Source organism: Scyliorhinus canicula, chromosome 12 (assembly GCF_902713615.1).
Source record: "Scyliorhinus canicula chromosome 12, sScyCan1.1, whole genome shotgun sequence".
Taxonomy (NCBI): domain Eukaryota; kingdom Metazoa; phylum Chordata; class Chondrichthyes; order Carcharhiniformes; family Scyliorhinidae; genus Scyliorhinus; species Scyliorhinus canicula.
The window spans coordinates 48,238,115-48,253,815 of NC_052157.1; the positions used below are offsets into that span (position 1 = coordinate 48,238,115).

The window sequence follows — 15,701 nt, forward strand, 5'->3', positions numbered from 1 at the left end:
ACCCCTTCTGAAGCAGAGAGTTCCAAAGTCTCACAACCCTCAAAAAAAAATATCTCCTCACCTCTGTCCTAAAAAGGTGACCTCTAATTTTATAACAGTGCCCTATAGCTCTGGACTCACTGTGAAGAGGAAACATCCTTTCCATATTCACCTTGTCAATATTGTTCAGGATCTTATATACTTCAATTAAATCACCTCTCAATCTTCTAAACTCCTGCATTAAACAAGCCCAATCTGTCTAACCTTTTCTCAGAAGACAACCTGCTCATTCCAGGTATCAATCCTCTGTAATCTCTATACTGAGAAACTTGGCCATGATGTTAACCAGAAGCAGGGGAAGAAGATACAGTCAACACACAATCAACTAAAGAAGCTGACAATTTAATAAGGTGAACCTGGATTTTAATGAGAAGGCCTCATTAGTTTGTTGTTGCCTTCCCTGCATGGCAGTCAGTGACCTGTGGGAAGTCAACCTGCACTCAGAACAAAATAACAGCTGCAGGCTGGGGGGGGGGGGGGGCTGTGATCAAAGCAGGTGGGGGTTGCTGTATATTTTGTAATTCCCCAGGTTTCTTTCCATATGACGTGGAATTCTGTTTCTTGCCCTATTTTTGCTCCTCACACTCAGCTTTTATTTGAGAATAAAACTAGTGCCTCAGGCAGCCGTCAGAAACATTTTAATGTTTGCATCTATATGGATATGAGGATTGTTACTTTTCCTAGTCCACCCCAGTCAAACAAAAACTGAACAAACAAAAACATAAAAGTAGATCAAAAACTGCAAAATAAATTATGACGATTAAAACAGAATGAAAGTGGGAGCTTTATCCTCATTGGTACATCCTCTAAATTTTAGAGCTTAGGAGATTTTTCCACTTGACCGAGACACATTAACTCTGGCATCAACATTCAGCAGTGCTGAATAGCAGAAAGCAGATCAGCTTGGCTCCTGTTTCTCGGCTCACTATCACAGGAAGACTGAAGTCCTTATGGAAGTTCAGCTCCTTCTGCCAAACAGTCATGCCAGAAATACTGCCTTGTGCATGAGCCAAATTAAAAATTGTGCAAGCAATACTCCACATATCTGACTTATAGGCACCGTCAGTAGAAACCTAATGAGGGGTCAAGAAAGTCTCAGAGAAATGAAGTTTAGCTGAACCACTGGAATATGTCTTGACCTAGGGGAATCTACCCAACTTCTGCTGAGCTACTTCAGGCTATTTTACCATTGTACATCAGTAACTGTGAGCAGACACCAATCATAACTTTATATCTTTCTTCCAAGTAAAAGAAAAACTTCTTCAAAGAAGTTTAAACAATAGTTTGCTCGTTAAGTTCTCAATTTAGAGCCAGGAGAGACTGGTATGGATGCATGCATGAAACGAGGCACTAAAGTTAATAATCACAAACAGCCTGGATTGCGACAATATACAATCAAATGAAACTAGGCCTTCACTTCAACTCAGTGACAGAGATACCTGGGAACATCATGCACCCTACAAGGTGGTGGCACCAGTTGATTCAAACGGACAATGATAAAAATGTACCATTTAACATGGCGAAGACCATTTGTGCAAAACGCAGCTAGCAACATAACAATGGCGCAGAGCAGGAAAGGGAGGAAAGAACAGTGGAATCGCATATTGGAGACAACACAGCTTGGCGAGGGAGCAGAACCAATAAAGAAAGGGAATTTCAGCAGGTGGAAAGATAATGGAATAATAAACGAAATAGTTAAATACAACTAAAAATTAATTGTAAGTGAAAGACAAAAAGAATGACCTGCAGAGTAAGAAAAACAAGATGGCAAAATCATTAAAAGAGAAGAAAATCAGTGCACATGATTGCCTGGTGGTCAGAAACTGTAACTACAGTGATAGAACATCAAATTCCCATTATATTTACAGATTTAATTTCAAGGATGAAAACACTGACAGAAAGGCATGACAATAAGTATAGTTATGATGTGGAGTGCACTGCCTAAGAGAAGGTGGTGGAGGCGGGTTCAATTGTGGTTTTCCAAAGAGAATTCAACAAGCAGTTGAAGATATTTAAGACCACCAGCTCCAAAAGGCACCAGATCTGTGTACACTATTGAATGAAATATTTAAATAGTGTAAGCATAAAGCACTCTTTTGAAGGAAGACCTTGTCCATAGATTCTTGAACCTTTGCAATTATGTCCCAATGGGTCTCAACTAATAACCAATCACCGCTCCCCTAGGATCTAAAAGCTAGGCTATTCTCTTTGGTGAGAGACTTGATAATAATACCCGAGATGTGAACCTTGTAAGCAGAACAAGAGATCGGGACTAATTGGATAGCTCTTACAATGAACTGGCAGAGGCATGATGGGCCAAATGGCCTATCTCATTCTGTGTGATGTGTTATCTAACTACACATTCTCATCTTTGCCCCATTTCCTTCATTACCTTGGTTAATAAAAATGTATCAATCTCAGATTTAAAATTAACAATTGATCTCATATCAATTGCCATTTGCAGCTGGAGTTCCAAACTACCACCAACATTTTTGTGAAGAAGCGTTTCTTAATTTTACTCTTAAAAGGTCTATGCCAATTGTTTAGACAATTCTCCGAGGTTCTTGACTCCCACACAATAGTAACAGCTTCTCTCTATCAGCCTATCTGTTCCCATTAATGTCCTGAATAGCTTGACCAAATGATCCCTTCACCTTCAATGTTTTAGGGGATACACTCCTTGTAATTTAACTCAGGGAGTCTGATCGAAAGCACTTTCAATCCAACTTGATTATTCGCCACCTCTCTCCCCCAAACGTTTTAAATCCACGAGCTAAGCTCCAAGCCACTGTTCAATGTAATCTGAAAGCACCAAGAACATGGGTATTATGAAAAGTATTACCAGTGATGCTCAGTTTATGCACACTGGTGGCAGTACTGCAATTGCGCCTCAAATCTTGCATGTAGGATGAGGTTTAGGGTGAAGTAGTTCTGGGTATTGGAAACACTATACAGAAAATGAGCACAGAGCAGATCCCAAGAATTTGAGAGCAATCAGAAAGAAGATCCCAGGATCAGGGATCATTGGGGATGATCCAGCAGTTTGAGGTCACTTACTGGAGCGATCTGGGTCACAGCTTGTGAAGATCAGAGAAACATTATTTGCAGAGAAGTACATGTGGTGTTATGTAGAGAAGTAGGGTCATTGCACTGTAAATTGTTCATATGGAGAGCCGGTGCAGACACATGTTAGGTCAAATAGCCACTTCCTGCACTAACAATTCTGCGATGAGACTAAAGCTGAAATTGTACAATTAGGGAATTTGTCTTCATAAAAATCTGATTGAATTCTCAAGTTGAATTCTCAAGTTGAATTCTCAAGTTGAATTCTCAAGTTGATCAGTTGGATAGTTTTCAAACATTAGAGTACAGAACTGCTTCGATGTCTTTAATTCACAAGGGAAGATGTTTTCCAACTAAAACTGGAGTCATCTTGATGAGAGGAGGAGCTTTCCATAATTAACATGGAACAACAGAAAATCAGTAAGAACATCAAGCATTCAAATTCATCTTGTGAAATGTAGCACTTGAATAAACAAACTGAAACACTTCAGCTTTCCCAGTGAAGTGTGAATAAGAAGTCCATTCTCAAATTAACAATTTTTGTTTTGCTTTCTAAATGTCAAAAGCAACCCTAACTTGTATTGATCACAGGCTCCAACTGACAGCCAGCGATAAAAACTGAGCAGAAGATGACAATAAAGAGCAACTGTCAATATCTTAATAGTGAAACTTATTGCAATGATAGTTTGGGAATGCAATCTCCAATGTGTTTCGAGGGACATCTCAAAAATCTCAAATCCACATAGGTTAATGGGATACATATTCATGCATCAACTCACGATGCATGATGAGAAATTCAGAAACCTGTTCGCATTTACAATCTACAGATGCAACTCCTTTTAAAGAAAGAAAAGTCAAAGCTCAATACTGTCAGGTGTGTAGTTTTGGTACTAAAACTACTGTGAAGACATTAAAAGTTACAAATGATAATTCATGTATGCCTGCCATGATGCAACACACAAACCTCCTCCCACCTCACCCAATCTCACCCTATCACAATGTCCCTCTATTCCTCCCTCCCTTATGCACTTTTCTAGCTTCAACTTAAATACACCAAATGAATGACAGAATGCATATTGTGATCAATGGACAAGGACCTGGAACATTATCTGTTGCTCTTTTCACTGATGCAGCCAGACTAGACTTGCTGAGTATTTCCAGCATTTTCTGTTTTACTATAAATGAATGAAATGACTGGTGCAAGTGTCAGTTTCTATTTTAAATGTTATTTCATTACTGACCAAGTTCTGCCGACTGATTTATTTATGAGGCGTCTTTTTCTAATCGCTTTTCTCATTTTTGTATATTTGCTACTTCTTTAGATCGGATTTATTGCAGTTAGACTTTCACACATTTGTCAGTTGGCTCATAGCAAAAATGTGACAAACTACATCGGATGTATTGCAGCTTGACTTTCACACACTTGTTAGTTGGCGCATAGCAAAAATGTGACAAAACTGGAACTGGATGTGAGATGCAAAACTTTCTATGTTGTGTGAAATGCCATTGGAAATCAAGGTCTGAGGCATAGTGAAGCAGTGTTAGAGGATGTGGGATAATTAGACAAGGAAGTCAGGGGTATGGGGAGCAGACAGGAAGGCGGAGATGGGACCAAAACCAGATTAAATGGTGGAGCAGGCTGCAAAGGCCAAATGGTCTTCGACAGCTCCTAGGTTCCTAAACATGAGTGCAGAGGTGTCAGTTTGAAATCATACCTTTCTGTCCTCTATTAACGCTTACAGCACTTTAGGAAGCCAAGACGTAGAGGTGATAAAGTAGGAAATTTTTCTGCAGTTTAGACTGAGGAGTTGGGAGACACATAACAGGGATAAAACTGAGGTATGATAGAGCTACTTATGGTAGAGGATATAAATTACATTCCTACAGGCTTACACAGGTAACTTCCATGATAAATATTGCCATAGGAATTGGGTGCCAGCCCTGGCTCAATTGCTGTGAGCTCAAGAGACCACAAAATCTAGGCTGACAATTCAGTCTAATGTAATGTTATCAAAAACAGTTTAAATGATCACATACATCATTGCTTTTTCTGGAATTTTGTCAATTGGCTTCTGCGATTTCCAACATTACAACTGTAACTACACATCAAAAGTACTTCAAACTTCAATAGCTGCAAGATGCTCCATCAATGTACATTATTTCATTTTTACCTAGATGTGACAATTTTGAGTTAACTTCTTCGTTGACAACAAAATTGTTGCAGAAACATTGCTACAGGGAGCAAGTTTTTCTTGACAAGAAATCCATAGAGATGTTTTAATATATTATAGATAGATATATTTTAATTCAAGACCATTGAAAACGCATCTGTACATATGGGAAGGATGGTAGCACAGTGGTTAGCACTGTGGCTTCACAGTGCCAGGGTCTCAGGTTCAAATCCTGGCTTGTGACACTGTCTGTGCAGAGTCTGCATGTTCTCCCCGTGTCTACGTGTGTTTCCTTCGGGTGCTCCGATTTCCTCCCACAAGTCTCGAAAGACGTGGTGTTAGGTGAATTGGACATTCTGAATTCTCCCTCTGTGTACCTGAACAGGAGGCAGAATGTGGCGACTAAGGGCTTTTCACAGTAACTTCATTGCAGTGTTAATGTAAGCCTACTTGTGACAATAAAGATCATTATTATATGGCATGCTTGTCTCATTTGGAGTTTCATTGAATTTAGCATTGTTGGTTACTCCCATAATAAGATGTTATGACAATCTCAGTAGAAACTGATGTCTTAAAAGAAATTTAAACTTCCAGTTAATAGAGAAAGGACAGGATTTCACACTTTAAGACATTTACCATAACAAACAAACTAAAATCATTATTATCTAAACACTACTTTTTTAGGCAACCTCATACTTTAATACCACCCATTTTATTTTTAGCATAACCAAAAAGAAACACAATTTAAAAGTATATTTTACACTGTCCTTTTAGTAGAATTCAATTATCCCGGTATTAATTCAAAACGACCTTTAGCCTCCGAGGATTTATTTAAATTAGTTTCCTTTCGCAGTCTGCTAACCTCTAACCACAAACCTGTCCTTCATGGTGGAGGATTACTGTAGATCCTCCATCTAGAACAAGCTGGGTGAAACTTGCTGCTTCATTTTTAACTCCTCATGAATTTGGTCTTTTCAATCCCAAGTGTGAGTTCCATCTGCAATCCAGTGAAGTGAATGATAGAGACTTTCAGCATCGAGCTACCCTCCCTCTCCTTGTTCCTGGCAGAAAACCGGTTATTTTCAGTAATATTTTAGAAAGCCTATAACCTGATATTGCAATGACTTCCTCTGTACCCTTTTCATCTCAAAGCCCATCACCATGGCAATGTGCATTACAGTAAGCAACTAGAAATGTTAGCTGTTTCTGTAAAGAGGAGTGGAATATAAAAGCTGGGAAGTTTTACTGCACTTGTACAGAGCTTTGGCGAGACCATACTTGTGTAATGTGCAAAGTTTTGGTCTTCTTATTTGAAGAAGGATATAATTCCATCCCCAGAATACAGTTTAGAGAGGATTACTTGATTAATTCCTGGGATAAGGCCTTATTTTATGAAGAAAGGTTGACAGTTCGGGCTTTACCCATTGGAGCTTCGAAGAATGATAGGTAATTGCATTGAAACATAGAAGATCCTAAGGGCACTGGATAGGATGGATACCAGGAAGATGTTTCCTCTTGTGCAGGAGACTAGAACTAAAGGGCACAGTTTAAGAATGAGGTATCCTTTTAAAATAGAGATTTTTGTCTCAAGAGGATCGTTAGTCTGTGGAATTGTCTTTCCCAGAAAGCAGTGGAGACTAGGTCATTGGATTTATTCAAGGCTGAGTTAGATACATTTTTAACAACAGAGCAGTCAACGGTTATTGGGAGAAAACAGGTGGGGTTAATACCACAACCAGATTAGTCACGATCTTATCAAGGGGCCGAATGGCCTGCTCCTGAGTAACGTTCCTATCACATGGGCTTTGTCTCCTGGTAGAGATAATTAGCTTTCCTCGAGAGCACAATTCTTCCACCTTGGGAAAATTAAAGCACAGCTGTTTACAACCCACAGTTGCAACATTTTTCTGGGACTTGAGACTCACTGTCTATCCACTGTTCACACAAGGTGTGCTGTCATTGCCTCCAATTACAAACACCTTGTACCTTCTTCACAGCAAAACAATATGGGCTCCCATCAATCTCCAATATCTCCAATTCGAACCACACAGACTTGCTGTCAGGTAGGCTTCGGCAACAGATCATATGTCTCCTTTCATTTGCTCGTCACCAAAGCCTTACTGAGATTTCTGGCAAAGTCTTGCTTCTCCTCTGCATTTCTTTGAGCCTCACATCTCAATGTTATCCACTCATCTGATTTTATTTTTCTGCCTCTTCTGTTTTGACCCCTAATTTGTCCTTCTACTGTTGCCAGGACAGGACTATAAGATCTTTGTTTCCAATGTTTGTACTTGGCTATCTTTCTCCATAATTGCACTTAGCAACCCTTTTTTCCATAGCACGCATTTGTTACCGTCAGTTGTTGGGGTGGGGGGGGTTGTCTTTTTGTTAAGGTTTTGCTTTCTTTATGGACAGCTGAGGGGGAGGGAGGTTGACTGGTGTTCGGATGGGTCGAGTTTGTGATGGGGTTTGCTGCATTGATGTTATTTTATTATAATGAAAATCTTTTCTGAATAAAAATAATTTTTAAAAAACAGCTCCAATCGTCAGGCTCTTTAGAGCTAATTCCAGCCTCAGCAATTACAACACCCATTGGGCCAGGAATTGCTTTCAATTTGTGCCGGCAGAGCCCTGGTCTACGTACATATCCTGGCTCATTTACCGAATAGCGGCCCCAATGGTTTTTGGGGCAGCACGGTAGCACAAATGGATAGCACTGTGGCTTCACAGGGTCCCAGGTTTGATTCCCCACTGGGTCACTGTCTGTGCAGTGTCTGCATATTTTCCACGTGTCTCCGTGGGTTTCCTCCAGGTGCTCCGGTTTCCTCCCATGGTCTAAAGACGTGCAGGTTAGGTGAATTGGCCATGATAAATTGCCCTTAGTGACCAAAAAGGTTAGGAGAGGTTATTGGGTTACGGGTGGAAGTGAGGGCTTAAGTGGGTTGGTGCAGACTCGAAGGGCCGACTGGCCTCCTTTTGCACTGTATGTTCCAAGTTCTAACGGAAACGTGAATCATATGCTTCAGTCCCGGCGGGAACATAAACGGAGAATTCAGCCCTGTATCTAGGGAATGATAGCAGGACCAGGGATATTAATAGAGGATGTTTACTGTGGACATTAGCTGCAGCCTAACTGCATTCAGTACAAAGAGCAATGAATGTAAGATTACCTACTGTAGGTGTTGGTGTTATTTAAATATCACAATTTCTTCAAACAGGTGGTCAGGAGTTCAAGCCCATTCTAAATCTTGAGCACATAATCTGGCTGAGAGTTACTGCAATTCAGAGGGAGTGGCCAATTGCTGGAAATACCATTTTCTGAAAAGAAATTTAAACCAAGCAACTTTGTGCCCGCTCAAGTGGATAAAGAATATTTGTAGCAGAGTAGGGATTTCTCAGTCCTACAACATTCCTCCCTCAGTCAATGGCATCAGGAAAATAAACGTAGATCAACTGATTATTTATCCCATAGATTATTTCTGGGATCTTACTCTGTGCATTTTCTTACAGAATAGCGACTGCAATTCAAAACAAAGTTGTGGGTTCTGAAATATTTTGGGACATCCCGAGCAGGCGTTAGAGTGATACCAGTCCTTCTCTTCACACCAATAAAAGCAAAATACTGCAGATGCTGGAAATCTGAAACAAAAACAGGAAATGCTGGATAGACCCAGCAGCGTCTGTATGAGCGTATCACCAGAACCAGTTCTGTAGAAGGGTCATATGGACTTGAAACATTAACTCTGTTTCTCTCTGCACAGATATTGAGTGCTGAGTGTATCCAGCATGTGGAAGGTTTAAGAGATGGGTTTTTGGAGCAGCTTGTGGTACAGGCCACGAGGGAACAGGCAACTCTGGACTTGGTGATGCGCGATGAGGCAGACTTGATTAGGGATCTTAAGGTGAAGGAACTCTAAGGGAGCAGTGACCGCAATATGATAGAATTTACCCTGCAGTTTGAGAGGGAGAAGCTGGAGTCAGATGTAACGTTATTACAATTAAATAAAGAGTAACTACAAAGACATGAGGGAGGAGCTGGCCAGAGTTGATTGGAAAAGGAGACCAGCAGGGAAGACAGTGGAACAGCAATGGCAGGAATGTTTGGGGGTTATTCGGGAGGCACAGCAGAAATTCATCCCAAGGAGGAGTAAACATGTCAAGGACAGCATAAAATCAAAAGAGAAAGCATACAAAGTGGCAAGGATTAGTAGGAAGCCAGAGGATTGGGAATCATATACAAGCGAGCAGAGGACAACTAAAAAAAACCAATAAGGGTGGGGCAGTTCGGATTTGGGAGGGGCTTTATTGACTGGGTCAGGTTGCTGTACCTCCTGTGGCAAGGGTACGGACAAACAGGACGACTTTAGACTATTTTAGACTGCACCGGGGGACGAGACAGGGATGCCCCCTCTCCCTACTGCTGTTTGCGCTGGCAATTGCTCTGAGGGCTGGAAGGGGCTGGTCCGGGGAGGGGGGTGGGGGGGAAGCACAGAGTTTCGCTGTATGCGGACGACCTGCTTCTGTATGTTTCAGATCCAATTGAGGAGATGGAAGAAATCACGGGAATTTTAGGGGAATTCGGCCGGTTTTCAGGGTATAAGCTTAATATGGGGAAGAGCGAGATGTTTGGGGTCCAGGCGAGGGGTCAGGAGAGGCGACTAGGGGAACTGCCGTTTAGCTTGGCAGGGGACAGTTTCAGGTACCTCGGTATCCAAGTGGTGCAGGTTTGGGACCGGCTACATAAATTGAACTTGGCCGGTTGGTGGATCAGATAAAAAATGATTTCTGGAGATGGGATGCGCTCCCGTTGTCTCCAGCTGGTCGAGTCCAAGCGGTGAAAATGACGGTCCTCCCGTGATTCCTGTTTGTATTTCAATGTCTCCGTATCTTCCTTCCACGGTCCCTTTTTAAGCGGGTCAATAAAGTTATAGCGGACTTTGTATGGGGGGGGGCAAGTCCCCTCGAGTGAGGAGGGTGATGATGGAGCGGAGTTGGGGAGAGGGAGGGCTGGCACTGCCGAACTTTAGCAATTATTACTGGGCGGCTAACATAGCCATGATTAGGAAGTGGCTGTTGGGGGGGGTCGTCGGCATGGGTGCATGTGGAGGTAGCTTCTTGCAAGGGCACAAGTTTGGGGGCGCTGGTAACAGCGCCTCTGCCCTTCCCGCCGGCGCGGTACTCCACCAGCCCCATGGTGGTGGCGGCCTTGAGAATCTGGGGGCAATAAGAGGAGATATGTGGGAGCATTGGTCTGTCCCCAATCTGCGATAATCACTGGTTTGCCCCGAGGAGGATGGACGGGGGGTTCCGAGTATGGTGGAGATTGAGAGGATGGGGGACTTGTTTATAGAGGGGAGCTTTCCGAATATGAGGGCGCTGGAGGAGAAGTTTGCATTGGCAGGGGAAACAAATTTCAATATCTGCAAGTGCGGGACTTTCTGTGTAGGCAGGTACCAACCTTCCCACTCCTGCCACTAAGGGGGAATTCAGGACAAGGTAGTCTCCAAAGGATGGATAGGGGAGGGGAGCATTTCTGACATTTATAAGGAACTTATGGGATCTGAGGAGACACAGACTGAGGAGCTGAAGCAAAAGTGGGAGGAGGAGCTGGGGGGAGACATAGAGGAGGGCCTTTGGGCAGACACATTGAGTAGAGTCAACACAACCGCAACTTGTGCCAGGCTCAGCCTGATACAATTCAAGGTCGTTCACCGGACTCACATGAGTGACCCGGATGAGCAGATTCTTTGGAGTGGAAGATAGGTGCGCAAAATGTTCCGGGCATGTCCAAGGCTGAGGGGATTTTGGCAGGGGTTTGCTGACGTCATGTCCAAGGTATTAAAAACAAGGGTGGCATTGAGTCCAGAGGTGGCGATTTACGGGGTGTCGCAGGATCCAGGAAGAGAAAGAGGCAGGAGTTCTGGCCTTTGCTTCCCTGGTAGGCTGGAGGCGGATATTACTAGCATGGAGGGACTCAAGGCCCCCGTTGTCGGAGACCTGGCTATCAGACATGGCCAGCTTTCTCTGTCTGGAGAAAATTAAGTTTGCCTTGAGACGGTCACTGTTAGGGTTTGCAAGGAGATGGCAACCATTCATCGACTTCTTCACGGAGAATTAATCGTCAGCAGAAGGGGAGGGGGGTTAGGTTAGCGTAGATTAGGGGGTTAATTAATGGTGGGACCTGTTGGGGAGGGAGGTGGTATTTGCACTATGTTTATATTTTCATGTACATTGTTTATATTGCTGCTGTTACAATGCCAAAAAGTACCTCAATAAAATGTTTATTAAAAAAAAGCAATAAGGGGAGAGAAGATGAAATAGAAGTGTAAGTTAGCTAGTAATATAAAAGAAGAAAGGAAGAGATTCTTTCAATATATAAAAGGTAAGAGAAGCAAAAATAGACATTGGACCACTGGAAAACGTGGCTGGAGAAGTAATAATAGGAAACAAAAGAATGGCAGACGAACTGAAGAGTTACTTTGCGTCAGTCTTCATGGTGGAAGACACCAATGGGATGCCAGAGCTCCAGGAGAATCAGGGGGCAGAGGTGAGTGCAGTGACCATTGCTAAGATGGACTCCACCCCAGGGTCCTAAAAGAGAAAGCTGAGGAAATTGTGGAGGCATTGGTGGTGATCTTTCAGGAATCACTGGAAGCAGGAAGGGTCCCAGAGGACTGGAAAGTGGCTAATGTAACACCACTGCTTAAGAAGGGGGAGGGAGGCAGAAGAAGGGAAATTATAGGCCGGTTAGCCTGACTTTGATTATTAGTAAGATTTTGGAGTCTGTTATTAAAGATGAGATCGCGAAGTACTTGGAAGTGCATGGTAAAATAGGACTGAATCAGCACGTCTTTGACAAAGGGAGGTCATTTCAGATATATCTGTTAAGAGTTCTTTGAGGAGGTATCAAGGAAGTTAGACAAAGGAGAATCAGTGACGTGATTTATTTAGATTTCCAGAAGGTCTTTGATAAGGTGTTGCATAGGAGACTGTTAAAATAAGTTAAGAGCCCATGGTATTGAGGGTAAGATCCTGGCATGGATAGAGGATTGGCTGACTGGCAGAAGGCAGAGAGTGAGAATAAAGGGATCATTTTCAGGATGGCAGCCGGTGACTAGTGGTGTGCCTCAGGGGTCGGTGCTGGACCACAACTTTTCACAATATACATTAATGATCTGGAAGAATGTACTGAAGGCACTCTTGCTAAGTTTACAGATGATACAAAATCTGTAGAGGGACAGGTAGTATTGAGGATGCAAGAGGACTGCAGAAGGATTTGGACAATTAAATACAACGTGGAAAAATTATGCACTTTGGAAGGAGGAATTTAGGCATAGACTATTGTCGAAATGGGGAAATGCTTAAGAAATCAGAAGCACAAAGGGACTTGGGAGTCCTTGCTCACAATTCTCTTAAGGTTAACGTGCAGGTTCAGTCCGCAGTTAAGAAGGCAAATGCAATGTTAGCATTCATGTTGAGAGGGCTGGAATACAAGACCAAGAATGTACTTCTGAGGCTGCGTAAGGCCAGCACGGTAGCATTGTGGATAGCACAATGGCTTCACAGCTCCAGGGTCCCAGGTTCGATTCCGGCTTGGGTCACTGTCTGTGCGGAGTCTGCACATCATCCCCGTGTGTGCGTGGGTTTCCTCCGGGTGCTCCGGTTTCCTCCCACAGTCCAAAGATGTGCAGGTTAGGTGGATTGGCCATGATAAATTGCCCTTAGTGTCCAAAATTGCCCTTAGTGTTGGGTGGAGTTACGGGGATAGGGTGGAGTTGTTGACCTTGGGTAGGGTGCTCTTTCCAAGAGCCGGTGCAGACTCAATGGGCCGAATGGCCTCCTTCTGCACTGTAAATTCTATGATAAATTCTATGATAAGGCTCTGGTCAGACCCCATTTGGAGTATTGGGAGCAGTTTTGGGCCCCGTATCTAAGGAAGGATGTGCTGGCCTTGGAAAAGTTCCAGAGGAGGTTCACAAGAATGATCCCTGGAATAAAGAACTTGTCGTATGAGGAACGGTTGAGGACTCTGGGTCTGTACTCGTTGGAGTTTAGAAGGATAAGGGGGGGATCTTATTGAAACTTACAGGATACTGTGAGGCTTGGATAAAGTGGATGTGGAGAAGATGTTTCCACTTGTAGGAAAAACTAGAAGCAGAGGACACAATCTCAGACTAAAGGGACGATAATTTAAAACAGATGAGGAGGAATTCCTTCAGCCAGAGGGTGGTGAATCTGTGGAACACTTTGCCGTAGAAGGCTGAGGAGGCCAAATCACTGAGTGTCTTACAGAGATGGATAGGTTCTTGATTAATAAGGGGATCAGGGGTTATGGGGAGAAAGCAGAAGAATAGAACATAAGAACTAGGAGCAGGAGTAGGCCATATGGCTCCTCGAGCCTGCTCCGCCATTCAATGAGATCATGGCTGATCTTTTGTGGACACAGCTCCACTTTCCGGCCGAACACCATAACCCTTTATTCTTCAAAAAACTATCTATCTTTATTTTAAAAACATTTAATGAAGGAGCCTCAACTGCTTCACTGGGCAAGGAATTCCATAGATTTACAACCCTTTGGGTGAAGAAGTTCCTCCTAAACTCAGTCCTAAATCTACTTCCCCTTATTTTGAGGCTATGGCCCCTAGTTCGGCTTTCACCAGCCAGTGGAAACAACCTGGCCGCATCTATCCTATCTATTCCCTTCATAATTTTATATGTTTCTATAAGATCCCCCCTCATCCTTCTAAATTCGAATGAGTACAATCCCAGTCTACTCAGCCTCTCCTCGTAATCCAACCCCTTCAGCTCTGGGATTAACCTAGTGAATCTCCTCTGCACACCCTCCAGCGCCAGTACGTCCTTCCTCAGGTAAGGGATGAGAAAATATCAGCCATGATTGAATGGTGGAGCAGACTCGATGGGCCGAGTGGCCTAATTCTCCTCCTAGGGGGCCTCACGGTAGCATGGTGGTTAGCATCAATGCTTCACAGCTCCAGGGTCCCAGGTTCGATTCCCGGCTGGGTCACTGTCTGTGTGGAGTCTGCACGTCCTCCCCGTGTGTGCGTGGGTTTCCTCCGGGTGCTCCGGTTTCCTCCCACAGTCCAAAGATGAGCGGGTTAGGTGGATTGGCCATGCTAAATTGCCCGTAGTGTAAGGTTAATGGGGGGATTGTTGGGTTACGGGTATACGAGTTACGTGGGTTTAAGTAGGGTGATCATTGCTCGGCACAACATCGAGGGCCGAAGGGCCTGTTCTGTGCTGTACTGTTCTATATGTCTTATGTTCTGTTTTGACTTCCCTTCATACCCCTGGTTATCTTTGGCAACCAGACCTCCAAGTTATGCTAACACTTGCGTTACGCCGATATGAAATGGCGGTATTGTGAGACTGTGGTTTACACATCTTCTGTTCTTTTACTGACAGCCATTAAAATTTACATTTGAAATTTGCACTGCCAGCAACAGACAAAAACATAAACAACACAAGATTGGAGAGTCTGGAGCTGCTTTTCCAAGAATTGTCAAAACCAGCTCCAGAACCGCTGTCAGTGATTTTTCAGCTAACTACTAGGAGACGAGTCTTCCTGATTCATGGGCAAATAAACACAAATAGACACGGCTAAGCTATATTCAGGGTTACACTTAACCTGCAACAGCAGCTGTTTACTTTGAAAAACTGATTTTTTTTGTTCCTCAAACTTGCAATGAATTTAACAGACTTGAATTAAGTCCTCCTTAATTGCTATTATCTTGGCTTTATTTGAAGACACAACTGAAATTCATTGATCTAATTCAAGTCTTACTAAGCGTACGTTTGAAAAACGAACTTGAACAATGCAATCTCCAACAATTATTGTTTTACAAATACCAAAGTTTTAAACACAGAGTTTAATCATTTTAAGTTTGAAACGTTGAAAATGATCATTTGTCTGCTTTTTAAGCAGCTCTTTTTAAAGAGTATGCCTTCAGAAAAGTAAAAACAAGTTGGGAGAGGGAGATAAAATAAAAATGAAGTTTCAATCAGTCCTGTTCTGAGGTTGCAGGTTTGGGGCTGTTAAATGTTTGTGGCTGTCACTGACAAAAGTTCAGAATGCTACTTACCAGGTGAAATGCCCGTGTAGATATCTGTGAACCTGGGGTCTCTGTCTTGAGAGAACAGCGGGTCAGTTTTGTCAATTGGCTTCCCATGCTCTTGGACACCAGCAGATACAGTTGGAACAGAGACCTTTTAAATAAACAGTGACATGAAACTTATTATAACCATCAATTCTTTCTGGAGAGTGGAGGCTTTGATCTAACTAGCAGACAGGTTTTCTACTTGTGTATTTAACATTTTGAATTGTATAACCGCATATCCTGTAGGTAAATATACAATGTGATTCCATGGGCTAGGCCAGCTTTGAAGTTTTGCTTGTGAAAATATAATTTC

At 42.8% G+C, this 15,701-nt stretch overlaps 1 protein-coding gene across 3 annotated transcripts in view; it reads right to left on the reverse strand.

The window, feature by feature from the left end:
- Positions 1-15,701, reverse strand: part of arnt2 (aryl-hydrocarbon receptor nuclear translocator 2) — a 379,980-nt gene that overhangs the window by 79,991 nt on the left and 284,288 nt on the right. For all 3 annotated transcript variants that reach the window (XM_038814349.1, XM_038814347.1, XM_038814350.1), the window contains one exon: positions 15,374-15,497. In XM_038814349.1, coding sequence (XP_038670277.1) covers positions 15,374-15,497 — 124 coding nt within the window. The remainder of the gene's footprint in view (positions 1-15,373; positions 15,498-15,701) is intronic.